General features: G+C 51.6%; 4 protein-coding genes across 4 annotated transcripts; 1 reads left to right on the plus strand and 3 right to left on the minus strand.

Annotated features, from left to right (window-relative positions):
* Window positions 1–489: 489 nt before the first annotated feature.
* Window positions 490–1,221, minus strand: CGCA056_v009051 (uncharacterized protein; the record flags this gene model as incomplete). The annotated part of the gene is made up of 1 exon (XM_037324298.1): window positions 490–1,221. The coding sequence occupies one exon, from the start codon at window positions 1,219–1,221 to the stop codon at window positions 490–492; it is 732 nt and encodes a 243-aa protein (XP_037177329.1).
* A 602-nt stretch (window positions 1,222–1,823) lies between these two features.
* prlL-1 (MFS transporter prlL) lies at window positions 1,824–3,498 on the minus strand (the record flags this gene model as incomplete). Its single annotated transcript, XM_037324299.1, has 4 exons — window positions 1,824–2,761; window positions 2,812–3,072; window positions 3,126–3,177; window positions 3,238–3,498. The coding sequence occupies 4 exons, from the start codon at window positions 3,496–3,498 to the stop codon at window positions 1,824–1,826; spliced, it is 1,512 nt and encodes a 503-aa protein (XP_037177328.1).
* A 906-nt stretch (window positions 3,499–4,404) lies between these two features.
* On the minus strand, window positions 4,405–5,634 carry CGCA056_v009053 (uncharacterized protein; the record flags this gene model as incomplete). Its single annotated transcript, XM_037324300.1, has 1 exon — window positions 4,405–5,634. One exon carries the CDS (start codon window positions 5,632–5,634, stop codon window positions 4,405–4,407), a length of 1,230 nt encoding a protein of 409 aa, XP_037177327.1.
* Window positions 5,635–11,002: 5,368 nt separating this feature from the next.
* Window positions 11,003–11,519, plus strand: SMT3-0 (Ubiquitin-like protein SMT3; the record flags this gene model as incomplete). The annotated part of the gene is made up of 2 exons (XM_037324301.1): window positions 11,003–11,075; window positions 11,191–11,519. 2 exons carry the CDS (start codon window positions 11,003–11,005, stop codon window positions 11,517–11,519), a joined length of 402 nt encoding a protein of 133 aa, XP_037177326.1.
* Window positions 11,520–12,789: the final 1,270 nt, after the last annotated feature.

Raw genomic sequence — 12,789 nt, forward strand, 5'->3', positions numbered from 1 at the left:
CCAACCCCGAGCATCGTTACCGTCGCTGTTTTTGATGCATTCAACGAGCACCAGCAGTAGCGCAGGATCAACACATCGCCGCAGAGATGAAGACTCTCATCTGTAGATGAACTCATAATCGTCCTGCAACTGGACTTATACTCATTCGTTCCGTCTCTTGAACAGCCTTCGCTGACTTTTCCCTCCTTTTGTGGCGCGTGTCTCATCCTTATCATCGTCCTGGGCTGATTGGGAATTGTTGCCGGTTTCTCTTGGCATTAGGAGGTTCTCGGTTGGGATTGGTTCTTTTGTTTTGCTGAATAGTTTGAGAAAGGTCTTGAGTTTGGATGGTTTGGGGTCAACGCTCGGGACTTTCGCAGAAATAAAGTTGGAAGGGATGGAAGCTTCTGCAGAAATATTGTCAGAAACGCTGGCTGTAAGTCAAAGGTGAGAAACAAACTGACCATCAGCCTCTTTCACGTGTCCTTTCAGGACCGCCAAGATTCTGCGCTACAGATTCTTGCGCTTCTCGACATCCGCGGGTTCGTTTTGGGGATGTACATCGTTGGTAGTTTCCACCTTAGGCTGTGTGGCACCCGAAGTGTTGGTGTTGCCAGGCTTCTGCTTCTTTTCACTGTCGCTTGCATCTTTCGGTAAAGAAGACTCGGGAAGAGAAGGCTTCTTGCTTGCATTGGGGTCAGTAATCTTCGTCTCGCTGGATGATGCGTCTGAACCCTGGGAATGCGAAAGGGGAGAGGCTGGAGTAATGGCATCGACGTCATCACCCGCAGAAGGCAGACGGGGAGGAGCTGGGATGATGGCATCGACGTCGTAATCCATAGACGGTGGATGGGGAGTTATGGTCCTGATCCAGTTGTCAATCCGGGTGCCCCAGGCGTAGAGGTCGCGGAGTAGGGGGTCCTCTTGCACATTGAGACGGCGAATACATTGGGTGCCGGGAACGTTGGCTATTGTCGGCTCAAGAGAGCCTGACTTTGGGGGTCTGTTGGTGTCAGGTACAGACCTCATTGACCTTTGAGAGCCCGACCTAGGATGGATATCGTTGAGAACTTTAGGCCTCGTCGACTTCCGAGAGCCCAATCTGGGAGCACTGTTGTTACTAGGTGCGGATCTCGTCGACTTCTGAGAACCCGAGGTGGGATATTTGTTGAACAGTTCGAGTGCTGTCGGCTCCCCAGAGCTCGAGCTGGGAGCTCCGTTGTCGGAAGAAATGCAGCGCATATTGGGAGAAATGGGGTGGTATGGATGGAGTGGTTGTGTCGAGGAAGTAAGCCGACCGGAGTTCGGTCTCAGTGAAGTACGAATGGAGTTGCGAAAACGGCTTTGATACGTATGCAATGCGGAATGGGATGGATTATGTTTGCGTCCGATCTTGATATTGCAGTGATGATGTCGGAGGAAAAAGGCCGGAGGAGGGGGGGAGAGTCGAGACAGGGACGTGTCATGGGACATGTGGCAGACTCGTCGGGTCAATTGGCTGAGGTAGGCGCAGTTGTTTCGTGCTTGCTGTTGATATGAAGGAGGCGAGTTTGAGGCTGGGCTGCTTCCAAGCTGGCTTGAGAAAGAACGACAGGCTGGAGCATGCAGTGGTAGTGACGCCTGCGCTTAAAGCTCGAGAGAGCGTTTAAATTTCCAATAAGGCAGGCAAGATCAACTAAGGTAAGGTATTGTGGCCACCGCAAGTGCTCCTCGAAAGCCATCGCCCATTTAGGCCTTCCTGAAGCTGCCTTGGCACCACCTTTCTTCCTTTCCAATTCTAGCAAACAGGAAACCCCGGTTCGCACACCTTCCAGCCGTCTGCGGAATTCTGCGAACGTGACAAGTCAAGAACCATGCTCATTCAGGGCCATGATTTCGCGCTCGACATTCGTCACTCGCTGTTTCGGAAGAAGCCTGAACACCCAAGGAGCCGCGATGGCAAGCAAGGCCCCCAGTCCGCAGGTGGCAGTCAAAGTCGAGAACCCGACCAAGTGCTGTGGCGCACCCGTGCTGGGCCACAGATAGCTCCCGTAGATGATGGCAAGGTGTCCAAACGAGTTGACCATCGCGATCGCCACCGACCTCTTCTGGTCCGGAAACGGAATCGACTCGCTCGTCCAGTTGAGCATCAGCGGCAGACCCGTGTACAGCCCCGCCACGAGCAGACACATCATGACGTACTTGGCGATGGCGGATTTGACGACTGCCGAAACGAGGCAAGCGACGGCCGCGAGTCCGAACAGACCGACGCTGTGCCATCGACGGTCCTGGGTTTTGTCTGATGTCCACGACAACGCCAGCTGGCACACCGCACCCGCGATCCAGATCGGTACCGTCATCCACTGCGCCGTGACATTGGTGTAGCCCATCGCCTTGAGGATCGTCGGGACAAAGTACGAGATGGACATGCCGAGGATGATGATGCTGTATGACACAAGGAAGAACAACGTCTTCCAATCGCATACCACCGCCTTGAAAGCTTCCCATGAAGTCATCCGGCGAGTCGTGGCGTGAACGCTCAGTTGACGGTCGAATAGAATCCGGATCCTGGCGAGGCGACGCTCTTCCGACGAGAGGTATCGCGCATTTTGAGGGTAGTCGGGGAGAATAAAATAGAGCCCGAACCCGCAAGCGACTGTGAGAACTCCTTCGATGATGAGAAGCCAGCGCCATCCAGGAATACCGTGCGTTCCTTCGAGACCTTTGATAATTGCGCCAGCCATGATACCACCGAGCGCTGGGGCAATGCAGCCAGACGTGTAAAAGATACAGAACCGTTTGCCTATGGTGTTGTAAGCAATTGCCTCCACGTTGCCTGGGAGGGAAACGCACCGATCTCTTTCTTTGTGTACCAGCAGGTCAGCAGAAAGATGGCACCTGGGAACAGACCAGCCTCAATGCAACCCAAGAAGAAACGGCCGGCTAAAAAGCCGTTGTAACTCTTTGTCTGCGATAGACCAATAACGACACAACCCCAGACCCAGACAATGGTGGGAAGGTAGATAGAAGGCCGACATTTGTTCATGATCATGTTTGAAGGGACCTCGCAGACAAAGTACCCTACAAAGAAAAGGTAGACCAGCAGCGAGTAGTCTGCAACGAAGCGTCAGTTTGCCGCAAGATTCTCAAACATGCAAATAACCCACCATTATCGGCCATTTGAAGGTCATCGCTCATACCGGCAGCATTCGCATTGGCCTCAAAATCATGTCAGCATCTCTCCATGATGGACCATGACTGCACGGGATGCCTTCTTACAATGTTCCCCCGATCGAGGTAGGCTAGCACGTACATCCACCAAAGGCATGGAAGCAGCACGAAGTCTATCTTCCAGACGAGACGCTTCTCCTCTGCGGTATCAGGCACGTGATTCTGTAGCGCCACGGCCAGTTCCTCATCTTCGTCGAGTTCGTCATCGGGCTTGATTACATCTTCGGCCGTAAACCCTTTGGGCGGATCTGCCCGCGGAGATGGCGGCATCGTATCCTCGGCATCGGGGGCCTTGGTGCTGTCTGTCATACTCAGGCTCAAAGATGACACGTAGAAGGCTTTTGCATGCTAATACCGAGCAAATATTGTTGGGAAATTTCCAGCAGCTAGAAACTTGCCGGGCTACATTGGAGGGTTCGTTCATCTAAAGAGGTTCACGGCCGGCAACAACAACCTCAATTCACTCAAGTCATTCGGGTTTCCTTAACCGGCGATTTCACGAAGACCTGGTCGCTTGGCGACTTGGCAAGATAAGTCGATTGGGCTAGACGGTTTAGATTCCCTGGGATTGGGGACAAAAGTGGATTTGCCAAGGCGATGGATGAATGTCTTCCTTGGGGATGTCCAGAATGCGGGGATTTTGCTGCCCCGCGTGTGACCTCCACCAAAGGTTGTATGGTTCAGATAGTCTAGGCTGGCCAAAGATATCGGCGTTAGTTGCCGAAGGAAAAGCTGAAGATTTCCTCCTATGGCATTGCAATGGATATGGGAGCACAAACCATCTGCGGTTTTCTTAATTTGAAACGAGGCATTAACCCAACGTCACGCGAGATGAACATTTGCCATAAACCTGTTCACATGGCCGTCATTGCTGTGCATTGAAGTCGCTGAATCCTATCTCCCTTTCGATGCATATTACGCTAGTCTTTTCCTAAGACCGTCTCCTTGGTTGCGAAGCTGCATACCGTCCTGTAACCGCTGGTGCAGACCACCGTTTCCCCAAGCTTTTGGGCGTAAATTACACAGGCGAGAAGGTATGCCTACCGCCAGGGGTTTCCAAGTGTTTCCGTGATTCTCGAGATCAGACTCAGGCCTCTCGTGACCAAGCAGACCCCTACAAATGTCCGCCAGACAAGACCATCCTTCGTGATTGCAAGCCCAAACCCAAGAGCAGTCCACTGTCATTCTAGCTGTTGAAAATTGTAGTCAAAGGCTTCACCAGTGTTCTATGGAGCCTTCCGCCTCCACTTCGAAAACCTGAAGTGATGGGAACAAAGTCTTGACTGTTCGAGCAGCCACGTCCGTCGCCTCGTGGTCAGGAAGATATGTGTCGAACAGCGTATTTCGTACACGAAGGACCCGGAGACTTTTCTGAGTCTTTATCGTAACGTCTTTACGCTCGAAAACATCGGGAATGTGCACGGCGAAACCGAGATAAGTCTTCTGCAAATTCGTCTGAAGGCGCGCAATCCCCTCGATAAGTCCATGGGTGTCGACAACACCTTCGAGATTCCAGCTGAAGTAATCCAGCTTGCCGAGGTGACGAATCAAGTCAAGAATATCAGATTGCTCAACTTCCCGGTCGAAAAGAGGGTGCAGGCTGGGTTGTCTCGTGCTGGTAAGAGAAAGACTCTCCAAGTCCCGAAGCTTCGCGAGTTGGGAGAAACTGGTGGGAGGGAAATTAACAGTGTCGCCTAAATCTATTGTCAGGCTAGTCAGGTCAGTGAGCCGTGAGATTTCCTGAATGGCAGCGTGGTGGCTGATGCGAATGTCAAGCTGCCGAAGTGCTTCAAAACCGGCCGCGCCGCTAGCAACCGACGGCCCGAGAAGCATCAATCTAGGAAGCTGCTCCGTTTTGAGTACCAATTTCTCAAGGGCGGGGCATTTTCGGAAATCCTGAACCAGGCTTCCAGGAGGCTTGCCGCGGCCAAATCGCACCAAAGCGTGCTCCAAGTTTGGCCATGAGATGGAGTTTTGGGGCTCAAGGTCGAGAGAGGACCCCAAGAAGAAGTCGATATCAAGCCGTTTCAGATGGCTGAAGTTGCGAACCTTCCCGATGAAAGTTTCAGGGACCCACTGGGAGGATAACATCTCCAAGTTGAGAATTCTGTTGAGCTGGGCGAAGTGGCGAACAAGATCCGAAGCAGCTGCGTCGCACCGAGTGATATTAAAATTCTTCAGGGATCGAAGCTTGGGGAAGCTGAGAGCCAGCACGCTTGGCAAAGTCTCTGAGGATATCTGTCTAACGCGGAGAGTCCTAACGTGGTTGGCATACGTTTGTCTTCTGCCGTTGCGAGACGGCACCTGTATGAGTGCAGACAACTCGGCTTCTTTCCATCCCACTTCGATAGCAAGATCGAAACATCTGCTGTTGAGCTGGGCGAAGAGAACCAATTTCCTCTTTGGTAGGTGTTGCAGGATTGCAATTTGCATCTCAGTTGGCATGGCTGAGAAACAATCCTATAGGTTGCGATTGGGGGCTTGCGACGACATTGTGATTTCGGATAAATGTGATCGGTGAGGATGGATGGAGAGATACTTGGTGACCTGTTGTGATGGGTTGCGTCGAGATCGATGTTTTGGGAGTGAAGTTCGAATGGTGGGAGAACGTTGACGTGAGGTGATGGTAGGTCAGTGAAGGTGAGGCTGTTGGTTGACTTCACATGCTGGCTGAGGCAGGATGAGTGCAAGGGGATGCCCCAAAGCTGAGCAGCTCCTTCCATACATACCGGGCTATCTCCCTGGGTAACGACACTTGTGGCTCCAGCTGCAGCAGCGACTTCGTGCTCCTTCATCTGAACTTTCCATTCCAAACAAAAGCTCCTTCGTTCATTTGAGGTGTCGTCAGCAAAGTCAGGACTGCGGATCAGGCAGGAAGGGGGGTGGTGGGCAGCCCATCCACACCAGCTTTTACGGAAGCCGCCCGCCTGCCCTTCTGGCGGACTGGCTAGTGATAACACCATGAGACTCCATGCCCGCGTCCTAACGCAGTGCTTGCCATCCCATTGATGGCTTCCATCTTCCGCGGCACTCATCAACCAGAACAAAGGGCGAATAGTTCAGTGGTAGAATGTCCGCTTCGCATGATACGTCTACCTTGCTTGCGGAGGGTCCTGGGTTCAAACCCCAGTTCGTCCATTATTTTTATGCTTTTTGCTTCCAACCCCCAGCCTTATTTGTTTTCTTCGGCTCCTTTCGTTTTGCGTAGCATACCAGACTTCACACCTGATTTTCTACCTTGGGACAATCGCCCTGTATCTGTATCTCAGCCCTACTAAGTTTAATGCAATGAGACCATCGTCTTCTGGGCGTGCTGCACAGCCTCAAATTCTCATTGCCTTCGATTACAAACCATCGTACGAACTCCGGCTTTCCGCTTCCACAGCCTGTCACGATAGTGAACCTAGCACCCTGGACACTCGCTTCTTGGTTCCAATTTGTCTCGTGCAGAGTGTCATAATTTCATTCCCATCACAAAGTGTGCGATAACCAGATCAAGATGTACACGTGACGGAACATCTGTCGTCCTTCGTTGCACACTCATGCGTCTCGCTGAGCCTTTTCAAGTCGGTATCCAGCTCCTTCCAGATGCTGTTATCAGAAACAGACAGGTTCGACCCCGATGAGAGTCCGCAATCCCCCGCCAACAACCCCGACTGCTTCCACATGGACTACCCCAAGTTAGGTCCACACGCTTAGACTTAAACAAACCACTCTGGTTGTCGTAGACGTGGGTATAAAGTGGATTCTTCACTGAGCCCAGCCCTTTCGCGATGTCTGAAAACACGACATGAACTGAGCTGATCATATCCGTCCTCGGTAAATCTGCCAGACTCAAAGTTCCTGGGTGTGTCATTTTGGCCCGCGGATAGGTGTGTACATCTAGCCTGACGTTCTGAAGGATTTCGTCTTTCAAGTTCCGTGAATGACTCAAGGGTTTGGCTCGACTGGCAACGATCTCCGTTGCAAATTCGCTGGCCTGTTTGAAAAGTTCAGGGATGCAGCCCTCAGGAAACTGGAGGTCGTGAAGCTGGCAAACGATTGGTGTGTCTTGGAACTTCTGCTTTCCTGTGACTGAGTCCACGTGCACGGGCGTTTGGCTGAATCGGAGCCTCCATAGATTCCCTAGTGGCCGGTAGACAGAGTCAGGAACACGTTGTAAGTTCCCTGCAGCCTTGTCGTAGATCATCAATTGCGACTTGATTGAATAACAAAGTCGCGGGCCGGGATTATCGGCGGTGGAGCGACCATGGAGACCCCGCTGATTTGGAGCTTGCGATCCGCTGCGATTTGCTGGGCATGTTGACATAGATTTCGTCCACTTTGAGAAACGGTCTGCAACTGGGTATCCGTCTAATCCGATTGACTCAGGGAAGTAAAACCTCATCTTGCCAAGAATCTCAATCCCTTCCAACAGTCCCTCTTCGACCAATACATTATGGAAGAGTGTGAGCATCATGGGCCTCGGGATGGATGCCCAAATGATTATGCCTGTACAAAACGCCATATTCAGACCTTTGGTCAAGCTGTTACCGCAAAGCCAAGGTGAGTGCTGCAAAAGCCCTCTGCAACCAGTGGTGGGAACTTGCGAGGCGAGGTCACAGGCTTCTGTGAGCTTGTTGGGGTAAGCCACTGGGAGAGCTCCGATTCCAGATTTTTGATCATTTCATTTGTAATCATCGAACCCCCGGCTAGCTTGATGCTTTTCCTGAAGAAGCTGCTTCAGCGCACTTGCCCCTTGTAATCATGTATCCTGAACGATGGCTAGCTTTGTCGCCATACACGAACGCTCTGATTTCCTTGGTCCAATTGTAGAAGAACGCGGGGGCTCCAACACATGGCCTTTGAGATGGTGCATAGACCAACCAGAAGAGACTGTGAAGAAGTCGGCAATGGATTGCAGCTGGAACACATGCTGTGGGAGAATCTTGCTCTCTTGCGGGGCCCCCGACTTCTTCATGACGAGGCCAGTGAGAAAGCTTGCAAAGTTTAGTCCAATGAGACTTTTCTGCTTTCCATAAACACCGCCAAGAGACCAATCAAGATCTTCCAAAGCCAGCTGGACGTCTATGGACACTCGAATCTCAAAGGCTGGAAGCGCATAGAAGTTTACTAGATCATACAGCCACTCGATCGTGTGTTGACGGCGCCACGCTAATCTCTGGGCTTTTGTGGCTTGTTGTACATCCAATCTCGGTTCCCAATCACGGATCCCCATTTGCATCGCCTTGTTGGGCTTCCCGTTCCGAACTTTGCGGTAGTCGCGATGAAATCTAACAAGTCATAGTATGCATGAACTATAGACTGCTCGGCCATGTCCATACAGCCTGACACTCTTCCCCAATACGCTTTGTCGGGACCATAGAGAGTGGCTACCAGAAAGACTGCGTACCAGTTGCATCCTCGAGATCGGATGTTCTCCTTCGGTTCAGCCCGGAAAGTGCCAAGTAAATTTGCGTCCCCGTCACGGTTGGGGAACTCGGCGAAAATAGCCAGTTGGGCTTGCTGGATCATGGAAACCGCCATGTTCGATTGCGCTGCTGCGACGACGCTATTGAACCCCTCGTAAGCGACCTCGTGCCAGGTGTCCTGTATGTACGCTCTCGGTGCAGACCACTCCTGAGCCAGAGCGTGTGTAGCCATGGAGCAGCTTCTCAAGGAATCCTCATCATCACCGACAATGTCGAAGTCAGTAAAGGACACGCGGTCGAAAGGGCCAGTTTTGAGGGCTCTCGAGACGTTGTGTTTCTTCCCCTTCTTTCCCTTCGCCGACTTGAGCAACCTTTTGCATTTCTTCCGAGCCTGCCTCTGCGCAGGGACATGCATTGACGACGCCTCTTCGGGCTCATGGTATGATGCCGAACCATTTGAATGAGACGACAGAGCTGGGAACATATTGCCGAACATGGTCTCGAGGTTTTGGACTCCTTCGAGAGGCTCGTCGTCCTCGAGACTTTGACAGCGCTCTCAATTTTGGCTTCTCAGAATATTGGAAACTATGGAAATGGCAAAGATGAAGACCTTGTGGCACGCGTTGCTTCTCTCGAGGTCAGGATCCAACTGTGACGTCTGAAAAGAATGGTACTGTTCGTAGAATGAAGTCCTGATTCGGACGACGGACTTCAGTGACCGACCGAAAGATGATGCTTGGAGTAGACTGCTCGAAGTGCGCGATGCGACGCGCCATTGCCAACGTGGGTGAGATTGTGATGTGGCCGGTCGTCGTCGGCTGGAGCGGGTTTCCATCATTGTCGGCAACAGAGCGCCCTCGGATCGCGCCACTCGACGTGTTGATCATCCAGTTCACAAGGAATCGAGTGCCTCTTTTGTATCTGATATGCGCGTTCTCATTCGTCATGGTCATGAACGGGCGCTACCTTGGTCGTCGGAAGCGTTGAATGGCACCGAGTTCGCGTCGAGCAGATCCTGGGCACCAGAAGAAATCGGTCTCTAAGCGAAGACTGAATGTTGGCAGGATGGAAAACAACTCACTGGTGGCTGAGAATTGCTGTAATGAACCGAGGTCAGCAAGCAGTCGGCTGGCCAGTTGTCGAGAAGTTAGATGCTGCGATTTTGACTGTGTACAGGATATCCAAGACGTTTTCCGTGTGGGTTGGAGTGGGAGATTCCGAAACCCAACAAACGGTGACCAAGGCGTTTGTTCCGGGGCTGGAAGCTGACTGGGTATTGTGCCAAAAAGACAAAATGTCAGAAAACTGGCGACAATGACGGCAAGCTTGGCCGCAAACAGGACTGAAATGGCTAGGCTGGCGACTTTGATTTCTTTTCATTGTTGGCTGGGTGCAAAAGGATGTGCCTGGGGTGTTGGTTGAATGGTCAGCAAAACCATAGACATTTCAGTCTACCGCTGGCACCATGAAGAGCAAGAAGGACCTCAAACCTTAATTTTATTGTCCTTCAGATTCAATTCAGACTCTGGGCAAGACGGAATGTTGCAAGAACTATTCGTTGCAGCAACTACATTTGTCTTTCATAGTACTCTTCGTTCCAATTTGCATTTGTCCAAGTGACATTTACTAGGTGTTTAAATGCTGTAAATAATCACCATATACATCTAACTGCCTTTTTTACAGCTGCATTTGAAATAGAATAAGCACCACATCTCGGCATGACCTCCAATATCATCCGGCTATCCCCAGGTCTCTGGTCTAGCCATTCTCGCCGTAGCGTGCATGCATGATCCACAAGTGGACACCCACGGCAGATTGATCATCTCATACGGTCGATTGGCCCAGTGGTTTAAGGCATCTGCTTTACAAGCGTGTTCCGCAGAGGATCGCAGGTTCGATCCCTGCATCGATCATGTTTTGATTTTTGCACCTTCCCTTAACTTCAGAGAGCATAAGTCAAACGTCAATAACCTCACATTTGGCAATGTGCGTGACCATTAGCAGTCTTACGCGGGCGACAATCAGTTGAGTAGCATGCTCTACTATGTTAGGATCTTGAATTATGGATTGCATGGTCTTATCTAGGCTGCCAGGCGACTCACGAAAAGTGCAGCAAACTGGAAGGCACCAGCGGCCTTTCACCAGAGAGAAGTTGGTCTGGAAACAGCAGGTACGCCCTAGGCTGCGCAAATCTCGTGCCTTCCCTTTCATTCACGTTTGTCCTCGAGCTGCCACACAGCCCACCAACCTCTCGACCACCCATCAACAACCGAGTCAACCCACAACAAAATTTGTCTTCACCTCCACATCTCAGCCGACAACAACGAGCTCTGCCAACTACAAAACCACCCAATCCAAGTGTCGACGTCCGGTATTACCCAAATCCTCCGAAAACTATCGAGATGGAACCCAAGCAGGAGAGCGCCCGTGATGGCAACGAGCAGACGCCTCTTCTCGGCCCGTCTGGCGCCAACGGTCTGTCGGCCTCGTCTTCTTCTTGAACCCTCTTTCCTCCAAGCATCCCACGACATAGACCTACCTTAATTGCTCTCCATCAATAACATTTGCTAATACACCTCCTGTCCTGCAGACGTTCCCTCCCAGGCTCCCGCTCCCCAGGCCCCTGCCCCCGAGGATGCGCCTCCTCAGGGTGCTGCCGAGACTCCCAACAATGCGCCCATCAACGTAAAGATTGTCGATACCACAGGCCATACCATCGTCTTCAAAATCGAGCGGGATACTCGCATGCAGAAAGTAATGGCAGCCTTCTGTGAGCGACAAGGAAAGGACTCCAAGTCCGTTAGATTCATCTTTGACGGCACTCGACTGGTGGACGACGACACCCCCCGCAGCCTTGACCTTGAGGAGGACGATGTCATTGAGGCCCAGCAGGAGCAGATTGGAGGCACCATGTACTGAACGAGCCTGAGAACACCTCCAGGATCGTGGTTGGATGCGGAGACGGGTGCCAGGAAAGTTTGAGATGGTATTCAACCGCGCCTTCTTAGCTTGGGGAGATGGATAGGGTCGACCTGATAGAGATATGATGTTGAAGGGTCTTTTCTACCAGACCGCTTTACGTACTTGCACCTTTCGTAGCTGGAATAAAATCAAGAACGGCATGATCTCATCAATAAAAACGAAAACGTTGCGTCCCTACCTTTTCTAAGTACAAAGCCTTGCTGCCTGTTTTCATTAACCTTTCACTGGCATGGCCCGTTATCGAAGCTTTGAATGCTTTGTCCTCGCATTTTGAATTCGTGTCCTCCAAATTCTATGATGTGCCCACTGCTGTCTTGTCATTTTCGCCCGGCAACACCGCCTGAAGTCAATCATCAACAGCGCTTTCTTCGCGACGGCGAGTAGACACGCGTCAACGTCGGATATAGCAGTCCCTTTTCAATGCTCATGATACTCACAGGCGAGGACTACCGCCTGCTCGTCGAGTGAGGGTCTCAGAAGACGCCTCGCTCTCCCATCATCCGCACCCGGGCATAAACCTCTCTTCGTCGTGCTCTGTCTTCCAGGCAACGGCATCTGACTCTTCGATCATGAGCTAACACAGATAAAAGATCCCAAAATAATAAAAAGACGCCCGCAGGCCCCTCGATCCCTCCAGTGTATCCAACAACAAGCGCAGGTTGTCACCGACAAAGTGACGGAGAGCCGCTTGCCTCCCACACACTGCTATCATGCAGACCTTTTCCACGATATCATGGCATGTCCGTGATCATTCCTTTCAGGACCGGCACAATGAATGTGGCCGAAAGCTATGGGGTTCATGGAAATCGAGCCGAAAATACAGAGTCAACTTGGGCAACGACTGTAACACGAGCCCGCCGGGGCGAGTTTAACCCAGGAGACCAACAAAATGAACAAATCAATATCAAGAAAGTGGCGCCCCTGGACAACGGCACTATGCCACAAGCATCATTGCAATATGCTTGTTACACGGTCCAAGCCAGCAATGACTGTGCATACTACCCCTCTAGTAATGGCCATTTTAGAGTTAGCCGGACGGCAATGGCAGAATACCGACTGGCCAGCGAACCAATTCTGGGAACAGCCCTTTGAAAAAGCGCGCATGGAGGTCATAGACATTGAAAGAAGGCGCGTCAATGTTAGCCCGTCGCCACTTTACATGCACCCGAAGTCTGGAAGGAACCGTTTTCAGGCATACTGCGGCAGA

The sequence above is a fragment of the Colletotrichum aenigma genome (assembly GCF_013390185.1).
Source record: "Colletotrichum aenigma strain Cg56 chromosome Unknown KSG_Cg56_contig06, whole genome shotgun sequence".
In the NCBI taxonomy this organism is placed as follows: domain Eukaryota; kingdom Fungi; phylum Ascomycota; class Sordariomycetes; order Glomerellales; family Glomerellaceae; genus Colletotrichum; species Colletotrichum aenigma.